A 10,628-nucleotide genomic window follows, 5' to 3' on the forward strand; every position below is an offset into this window, starting at 1 on the left:
ATCAGGTTATAACTAACACGATCAAGACGACCCTGTAACTGGATCACCGACAATCTTCTAAACGGATTAACTTCGTCGTTTTAATAGAACCTCATTTGTGAGGCTGCTTTGGCATTGACATTATTACTTGTCAATATTTTCCATCCGGTCACATGTAGTGAAATCGGTGGCCTAGTATCTTCAGCTGGTGCCTCTCGTAATGTTGTTCCCACGAGAATGTAAGTGCTCCTAATTCACCATGACCTCTCTGGAGTCGCAAAGGAGGAGGGACAAATCTTTGTTTTTGATTTATTTTATGAATTACTTAAAATGTCATGTGGAACCTCGTGTAATGGTTGCAGCAAAAAACTTGGCGATTAAAAATGGGAGAGTTTATTGCCAGTTCTTCTCTTCCGTTCTACGCCCTTGATTTGAGAAATGGCAATAAATTTAATATTAGACGCATTACATATATATTTATTTTTTGACGTTCATAAGTACATTGTGTTACCAATATGAATAAGTGATTTTGAATTTGAATCACTAAAGTCGCTGGTTCGAGCGCCGGCTCAATTGAGCTTCTGTCTTCTATGGAAGGCAGGAAAACATTGTTAGGAAAAGATGGCGGCTGCGTCGTTTGTGTTGAATCGTGGATTTTTATCGAAGAATTATTAATGCTTCAACAAACGTTTTCGTCCTGTAGTTTTGGTCAAGCTTTTTCAAAAATATCTTGAACGACTAATTCTTTGACGACCAGATTGAATACTAAGAGAAGTTGCATTAATTTGCATTTACTTCTATCAGCGTGATTCTAAAATTTAAACTTGACTATCATTTGTCTAGCACAAACTTAGAATATACGTTTTCTTATATTCATTAAGCGGCTTTTCTTTTCTATTATTTAGTTATTGTTTCTTCGACGGTTTTATCTAACATAAATATTAAATACTGTTTCTTAATATTCACATTTTGACAGAATAAATTTGAGAAATTCTTGCGTTTTATCGTAATAACCTACCATTGTTAGTACGTGAAATGTTATCAATATTTTTCAATTTACTAATTCAATAATCCTATAACCCTTTTCAGACTGATAAAAATATTACCTTCCATTTTATTTCAAAACCATTGTATAAAGTGTCCTCGTATTTTATACCAAAAAGGTCCATTGTCGCTGGAGATTGGATTGATATAGCGAGTTTCCGAAATAAGACATGTTTCGGATGCGTAATGAAACGGCTCAAAGGTTATGAATGTAGAATTTGCTCAAATTTTGCGAGCTTCGACGGATATCAAGAGAAATTCGGTGAAAATGAAATATATTTTGTTATTCAGAGAAACGTCTAGATGTGATCTTGGCTTGTTCGCGTCATGTCGTTTACTTAAGCAAAAGTAATCTGATGTTATATTCTCATTTACTTTGCTGATACCAGATAAATATTTCATTATATCAAATATTTTTTTAATTGTTGGCAAATTTAACGAGCGGTGGAAATCTTCTTGCCAGTTCCTTTCGTTCGTTCAGAATTTCTTAGAATTAAATATAAAGTTTAGCTTCATGTTATCTTAGAAGTTTCGAGATACTACTACACAAACTTTGCTAATTATTAACTAAAACGAAGAATCTTTACTTAATATGCAAAATTAGCAGATTAATTTTTATTTATTTATTTATTTATTCAGAAGATTCACAGCACAATACAGAAATAGATGATGATATATATAACACTGTGGGCCAATTACAGATCTTCAAAAATATTTTTTTTAATAAGCTATACAGTTTAAGTTTATCATGGTGTAGTTTTAGAAGGTAGCTTCAGTAGGCCTAACCGCACATGTCGATATCTTGGTTTGAGATATTAATATTCATAGTTATTCTTTGAAATCTATTGTCCTTTAGATTTTATAATTTAATTTATTGGTTTATTTTTTTTTTTTGTTTTCGGGTTAGTTTTGTTTGCCCATAACTGCTTGTGACATTAAAATTTTTATTTATTATTCTTGTGTCAATCAATGTATTAGTCTGCAAATGCAATGAGGGGGAAGCTTTTATTAATAAATAAAATTATAGACTATTTTTCTTCTACTGTTTTAAATGTAATTACATACATTACATTAGGTATAAGAGTATAACAGCTCGAAGGCTTATTATCAATACATAACACAAATCTAAAAAGCAAATAATTCACCTAGAATTTTTTGCCAACTATCTGGTTACATAATATAAGGATTGGTTTGTCCTTAATACGTTAGCGGAAGTAGGTCAAACTCGTTAAGAATTCGCCCAAACGCTTACGTCTTCGACAACTTATGTCTTGGTTGCTGCATTCTGGATACAATTGGTTTGATTTATTGATATATCATACCCCATGTCCAATTTAATACACAAGTGCAAAGTCCTCTTTCATAGAATATTCAAAAGTTTAAAATTTCTTTATTCACAGAGAAATAAAGTCTTTAGACCTAACTTTACATGTGACAAAAGTATTTGTCACATGTAAGTGACTTTTTTTTTATTTGGATTAATATTATATTGTAGTTGTTCTTAACCACTCATATGTATGTGGGCCGCGCGAGTAGCTGTAGTAGTAGTGACATGAAAACAGTGGTGCGGCCCGTACATTAGAGTAGTTAAAAAAATTACAATAAAACGATAGCCGTACATGCAGTAAACTTAAAGTATAAGTAATCAAAGAAATATATGAATTAAAAACGATTATAAGAAAATAATTTAAAAGTAATATTGTCTAACATATTCATTTATCTTCCATTTGAATGAATCAAATTTTTGTGGGTAATTTATTATACAGCTGTGCGTATTATAAAGTATTTGCACGCGTAATTTATAGATTTTTTTAACCCATACATATATAACAGCAAGGGTTTGAGGTGTAATTTCATATTTACAGTCAAAACCATTTTCGAATACAGCGTTTAGAACAACATACCGGTTATATTGAGCAAAATCAAAGGTCCCGGCTGAATTCTATTGTATTACGTACTTAATAACAACGTCATCGGCTTTTACGACTATCGGTTTTTACGACCAAATATGAATAGTTCGATGTTGTCGTAACAGATTTGATTGTAGTTTTAGTTGTTGTTAATTTTACTTTGTGGTTCCATTCCAAACTTGCATATGTTCTAATTTAATTGATGTGTATGTATATTATCTTGTATAGTTTTACACATACGCGTTGTTTTAGTTCTTACACATACATAAATGAATAGTCGAACCGCTTCATCGCGACTAATTATCGACTAATTATGTCTCTGTATTAATATAAATATCTTGCGTTAACAATATAATGATATATATAGCAATTGACTTTTTTATTGCATTGGAGGCAAACGACCACGCCCTTTGAATAAGGTTCTAACTGCCGCCCATGGACACCTGCAACGCCGGGTGCTAGCGGGTGTATAGCCGAGATCTTAATAAAACAGATTTAAACTCAATTTAAAAAACATCTAGATTTATTATAGATCGCGTATATATAAACGCGTGTTAATTTAATATTTTTCATTCAATATTTCACATTTAATGTATCAAATCCTGATAATCTCCAACTGGGCATACATTGATTTAAGTATATGATCAGTATCTGTACTTTGAAAAGACTTTAAGTCGAAAACTAAAGAAAGTGCTAAGTTTTGCTCCCTTTGTGAAAACGTGTTCTAGTATACTTAACACTAAGTTTCGACTCATAATCTTACCCTAAGACATTCCTGTTTTCTCCCATTTTCCGAACAAAAGTCGTCTCTTTCATTTTATATAGTCTAAAAAGAAATAGTACCATTTCCAAACGAAGAAATAAGTTATTCGCTACGCGTTTCTCGAAAAGTTGTTGGCTGTTCAAAGGTAGGGTTCTTAATTTGAAATTCGATTAATGATATTTTCACAGCTGTGTTTAGATAAGAACTACTAGATTGTAATCTGAAGATACAAGTGTAATAGACGGCAATATTGACAGATTGTGAGTGTCCATGGGCAGTATCACTAAACATTAAGCCTTCTGTCCGTTTGCCTCCTTTTACATTACATTGTCTTGAAATACAACGAAGCAGTAGCTTCTAAGTAATAGTAATAAATATTTCATAATTTTTCTATTTACTTCGTAATATAGCTAAGAATACACAATGTTTAACCAATTAAAAAATTACAAAAAGAAAAAATATTCAATACAATTAACTGAGAGACACTTAAATTGACTGTTGTGTGATGGTGTAAAAGTGAGGTTAAATGACAGAGACAACTTATTTCAGTACAGTAAGTATATATAATATATAGTAAGACCAAAATGGATACCGAAATATAAAAACCAAAGGCAAACGACTGCAAGGTTCATGACATTTAACGAAGTACTAAATATTAGCTAAAACACGAGAATATTTTCGTCTAACAAAAATGTTTCATAAATTTACATAAAATGCAAGTAAAAACTAAAGTATGACAAGATATGAGAAAGTTTATCCACAAAACCGCTTGGATGTCGCTAACTATGTAAAAGAGGTATTTAGCGAGGGTATTTAAAATAGCTCCCGTAATGCACGAACTTTAAAATTTAAGTGCACCCTAAAGTGAATACAGAGTAGTCAGCGAATGAATCACAACCTTGTATTAACCCCCAGAACTTGGATGACCGAGCTTAGCTGGGTATTTTTTTTTATAAATCGTGTTTTTTTTGGAAATTTTATTCAAGTACGAATTACATACTAATAAAATGATGAAATATTAATATAATTATCGAATAAAGATAATTATATTCATATTGAAGTTTTTATTTGACTGTCTTTAAACGACCAATTCTATGTTTAAGTTGATAAAACACAAATAAAATTTACTAGAAATGATTCCTAGCTACATCGATTTATCGCCCCCGAAAACCCCCCTATACTACATTTCATTAAAATTGTTGGAGCCCATTCCGAGATTCCAATTATTACATATATATATATATATACAAGAATTGCTCGTTTAAAGATATAAGATAAGATTATAATTGTGTAAGACACAACAACATACAACCACAACCAATACAACCTGTATTTAAACCAAATTTATCGTCGATAAGAGATGTACCATTGATTGGGTAGGTTAAGGATTAAGGAAGGGAGGCACAGGAACGAAGAACTAAACTAACTAAAATCAAATACAAATCAGAAGAATCTTCGCATATCAAGACAGTCATAAATACTTTTTACTCGCGTAAAAAGTTTTTTTTAATAGAACTGCGGGCAAACGGGCAGGAGGCTCACCTGATGTTAAGTGATACCGCCGCCTATGGACACTTTCAATGCCAGAGGGCTCGCGAGTGCATTGCCGGCCTTTTAAGAATTCGTACGCTCTTTCCTTGAAGGACCCTAAGTCGAATTAGTTCGGAAATACCTCAGTGGGCAGCTGGTTCCACAAAGTATTAAAGTATTTAAATACAGAAAGCTAGAATAGATTACATACAGATACATTACATATATAAAAAATATCTATGAAACAGAAAACAAGTAAGTATAACCTAGAAAAAGATATATTTAAAAAAACTAAAGAAAATTGAAATTTAACATTTGAAACAACAATCAAAACATCCTGTTATAATTGGTGTTATGTTCGATAAAACCCGAATCATTACGAATTATCCAGGTAATGAAAAATGCAATGAAAACCTCAGCACTTTTCCTTTATTTCCGTAGAGTATCTAGGACTTCATGAATATCCATTCAATACCTTTAATTTTAAATTGAAGTATTCCATTAGTTTGTATAAGCGCTCAGTATTGTAATGAACCCGATAAATTCAATTTGCGCTAACTGTGAGAATAATTGTGATAACTTTGGCATTATTGCATTGGATTGGTTAGGAGACGACTTATTTATTAGCTGTACTCTATTTTGTGTTCAAAATCTTTATGGGACAAGGAACTTGCGCAAAAGTAGTTGACATACGGATCATCCTCAGAATTATGCGGCCCATGGTTAGAGCCGGGGAGCTTGCAAATGCGTCGCTGGCCTTTCTACGGTTTTATAAAACTTTTACACAAATGTATATGTAGGTATGTATCACTACCTAGTGCAAAAAAGTAGTTGACAGGGCTAACCCTTCGAATCCAATGCAAATAGATATTTGATACATATAGAAAGTTATTAAAAATTTTAATACATTTACAGTGACCCACGTTAGTGTAGAATACCTTTAAAGTGCTCAGGTTGTATAAAAGTAATGGCTTGCCAAGAATTTACGTCGAAAAGCTTAATTAAGAATATGTCACCTTTCTAGCCTTCGTACAATAGCGCTGATGTGTCGCCCGAACTATAATTACACTTATATTAGATGCCAAAAATAGGTATGGTTTCTTGGAAGCCATATGTAGGCCATACGTAGCATGTCAGCGGATTATCCATATTTTTACAAAGATCAAATTATCGACACTTTGGACTAAGTGATCAATTTACATAATCTAACCAAATCCTATTAAAAGATTATAAGTAGAACAGCCTCAAATAATTTTGTATAATCAGCTACACTCATTCCTGAGGTCGAAGGTTCTATCCCCGGCCATATACAAATGAACTTTTTATGTTAACACTCGTTCGGTCGGTCAACGAAAATATCGCGACGAATGTAACATATACAAAAATCTACGACAAGATGAAAGGCCTATCTGTCTATTAAATAAACATCATAACAGAAACGGATATAATCTGAGGCGCAATAGATATATATGTTTTTTTTTATAATTAGCTAACGTCACCACTGTATTTTTAATATTAAGATTTTAATCAAATACTTTCAACAACAACAATAATATCTTTTAACAAATATTAATTTGTTTGTTTCAACTTAGACGTTTTATACGTAGGGAAACATAATGTAACAAATAGTGAGGCAGTCGAAGAAAATTGATTGATATTTATACTTATACTATACTTTTACTTACTTACTATACTTTTATATTTCGGAACGTCGATCAATTAATCATTAGTTACTTACCAAGCCAATTTGATGTCAATAACATGTTCAGATAATAATACAATTTAGAAGTAATAAATTAAATTATCTTATGTAAGTTTTCATGAACCTTATGTATAGATTTACCGAAGTAGTTTTACCCAGCCATGCGTAATGTAATGTTCTAAAAGGGATCATAATGTCCTTGGTCGTGTGTTAAGAGATTTTGTGATTAAATGGTATAATAATGTGATAAATAATTTCTTTGTAATAGAAAGTGCATTGAAAATCTCACACAAGGAATATGTCTGCCATTTAAGGGGTTACGTCAACATGTTATTATAATTAATTACTTCAAAATGTCAAACATTTTACAAAAATGTATGTAAAACAAAATCCAGGCGATTGAAAAATGGCGGCCATTTTATTGCCAGTTCTTCGTGTTCGCTGTTCACGTCTTTGATTTAGAACTGGCAGTGAATTTAAATTTAGAAGCATTTTAAGAAGTTTTTTATACAATATACAAAGATTAGACTCCCATTCCCATAGACCAATATGATTTCCTGATCATATATGTGATTATAATATATGTGTAAATCATATATCAGTCTCGATTGAAGGCCGCCGTAACTTGGGCAGTGATAGATGAGACATTGGAGTACTTTAATTAAGTTCCAAGGAAGTATGACTCAACGAATTTTCCCAAATACCACGGCTTTAGCGAACCGAGATATGAAATATAGCTTTAATTCTTTCTCAGAAAATCGTAATTTTAAATTAAACGTAGCGTTGAAACTGACTGGCGTGCTTGAATCGTTTGGGAATTGAAAATGAATTTTACAGGTATATTTAGTAATAGTAACATTTAATCATTATAAAGTTTTGTAAGTAAGAATCACGACAACGGAATCAATATAAAAATACGGTAAGTTATTTTTTTTTTATAGAACAGGGGGAAAACCGGCAGGAGGCTCACCTGGACACTCTCAATGCTAGAGGGCTCGCTAGTGCGTTGTCGGCATTTTAAGAGTTGGTACGCTCTTTTCTTGAAGGACCCTTAGTCGAATTAATATTTTAATAACACATTTTAATTAATAATTAAGTTGCCGATATTAATATTCATAATTATCGACATTATTCGTGAAACCATTCTCGATTTTGCTATTAAATTTAGGGTTTATACTTTTTTTTTACTGAAGAAACGGAGAATTATTATTGGATTTCAAAAAATATGATAATTAAAAAATAAAGTAAGGCTTAATAACCGTTGTTATTTTTTAAAACTAGTACGCTCATTTTAAAGTCGAAACCAAACATACTTTTCACTACTGCATGTATAATTATTTTCTAAAAGCTTGTCAGGATAAAATTTATGTCAATTAGGCTACAACATTTAACAATTGTGCACCACGCACAATTAAATTAGTTGAATACATTTTACAATTATGTCAAAAGCACTGTCCCATTACATTGCTCGGAGTTGTTATCACGCACTCCGCGTACATTACTAATTAAATGTTTCATATGCTTAATGTCTACTTACTCAGTTTCATTGTTCTCAAAGATAATGTGTCCTTCAGATGCCTCGAACTGTGCACCAGCCTTTGCAGTACCATCTTCTGTGTTATACGGAACCCGCACACGACCTCTGGCGCCAGCAGTCCTTACCACTTTTAACTCATACGTCCCAACCGACTCTGTCAATTCATAGTCTCTTTGCGAAAAGGAAAACACACCCGAATGATCATCGTCTAGGATCACCACAGTCGCCATCGAAGGCGAGGCCAAGCAAGCTCCCTTTGGAGTGCTGAGTCGAACGAAAAAATGCTCATCCTCCTCAAAGACTTCATCATCTATAACTTGGACAGAGAATTTCTTTTCAGTTTCTCCATGTCCGAATGTGAGTGATCCTTGTGCAGCTACATAATCTGAACCAGCCTCCGCTGTCCCATCCTCTGTGGTATACTGAACGGTCACTTCCCCGCTTAGATCGCCGCCGCGAACCACACGTACTTCAAACGAACCACAATTCTCCAGAACCGTATAATGATCGGGATCAAAGCGAACATGTGGTCCTCTGGGCTCCGCAGTCACTGAACTTGACTCACGACGTTGCAGCTCAGCTTTAACTTCGCTCAAATCACTCTGTGCTCTTTCAGATATTTTTCTGGAAAAGTCACCACCACCGGTCATTTTACGCGTAGCTGCCACCCTGTAAAATGCACGAGATTTTGGTCCTTTTGCCATTAATGTTTCTAGTGCCATTCGCTCAACCGTTTCTAAATCCTCTTCAGGGTGTTGTTTTCTTAAATCACGCAGCACTTGTACGTATTCTTTTCTAGATTTCTCAAGTTCCCGGCCTTCTTCATCGTCACCAAAATCACAGGGTTTTAAGGCCATTTCAACTGAGCCATCACCTTCCACTTCTACGATCACGCCTCGTTCATTAACACGGTAACCCTTTTTCAAATACTTGTAGACTAATAGCCTTCGGTCAGCTATATAGGCTGTTAAGACTGTGGCTGGGAAAAAAAGGAATGTGACAAAGCCTTCCCATACTTCCACTTCACTTGGTGAAATCACCGCTAAAATTAAATACAACCAAACATATGCAAACACGGACCATGACGCGGTGACCAAGAACACTCTCAGATGTTTTATTTTTCTCACTTCGCCGTCCGGAATCACAAAAACGCAAATGGCGATGATAACGAATAAATTATACGCGGCTGATCCCACAATTGTGCCAGGCCCCAAGTCACCAGCTTCGAAGTTTTTCCCAGCTATTTCGATGACTGACAATAATATTTCCGGCGCACTCGAACCAAGTGCCATTAAAGTTAAATTGGCTACAGTTTCATTCCACACGCGCACGACAATAATTTGATCACTTCCATTACGCCGTACGCGCACTTCTTTCTCTCTGGAGGTGATGACTTCAATGGCTGCCATAAAGCGATCAGAGACGATAGATACGCCGATAAATAGATAGAGTAGTGACAGGAAGTAGACGGACCCGCGGATCGCGAGTTCGAGGTTTGGGACATCTTCAAGAGGTTGCCAGGCGGGTAGCACAAGCCCATCACTGCACTGAAGGACGTGATGGGCGGTGGTGTTGCGCGGGGCGAGGCGCGCGGAGGGAACCTCGGCGCTCGCTACCACGCAGCAAGCCGCCAGCGCGGCGAGCGCGGCCCGCATGCCCTTTACCTTGCACGATCCATGACACGACCGACGCTGCCTGAGGCCGGCGCCTGACTGAAGCGCGCGCCAATTCGCTCCCTCTCACTGAAGGCTTCGTAAGCCACTGTGAGTTCGTCCTCACGTAGCACTGATGAAGTTTTATTACCGCTGTGGGGAGAGGAAAAAACTTATTAGCGACGAAGATATCTCGCCGACTTATTATAAGTTAGTTTCTAGTTTGGGTTAATGCGAGCGTTATGTACGCTCGGTGTTTGTAGCGTTAACTACGTGCGTAAAGTTTGTGAAAATAATGAGTTTTTTTGCGTAACATATATGAAATGTTGTATCACTTTGTTTCTTAAAATTGTAGAGCCGTAAATGTTAGTTGGGCTTATGTCGTATTAAAAAAGTACGTTTAAACTCAAATTTGATTTTTTAAATATATACGACTTAATTAAGTCTGGCCGTGAATAAAGTGGCCTATTAAGACGGGAAACAGGAAGCTAAATAACGCTCGCAGCGGAGA

At 34.8% G+C, this 10,628-nt stretch overlaps 1 protein-coding gene across 2 annotated transcripts in view; it reads right to left on the reverse strand.

The window, feature by feature from the left end:
- Positions 1-10,208, reverse strand: part of LOC110994155 (sodium/calcium exchanger 3) — a 71,835-nt gene extending 61,627 nt beyond the window's left edge. For both annotated transcript variants that reach the window (XM_045630103.1, XM_045630102.1), the window contains exon 1: positions 8,466-10,208. In XM_045630103.1, coding sequence (XP_045486059.1) covers positions 8,466-10,120 — 1,655 coding nt within the window. In that variant the 5' untranslated portion in view covers positions 10,121-10,208. The remainder of the gene's footprint in view (positions 1-8,465) is intronic.
- Between the last annotated feature and the right edge of the window lie 420 nt (positions 10,209-10,628).

Source organism: Pieris rapae, chromosome 11, assembly GCF_905147795.1.
Source record: "Pieris rapae chromosome 11, ilPieRapa1.1, whole genome shotgun sequence".
NCBI classification, from domain to species: Eukaryota; Metazoa; Arthropoda; class Insecta; order Lepidoptera; family Pieridae; genus Pieris; species Pieris rapae.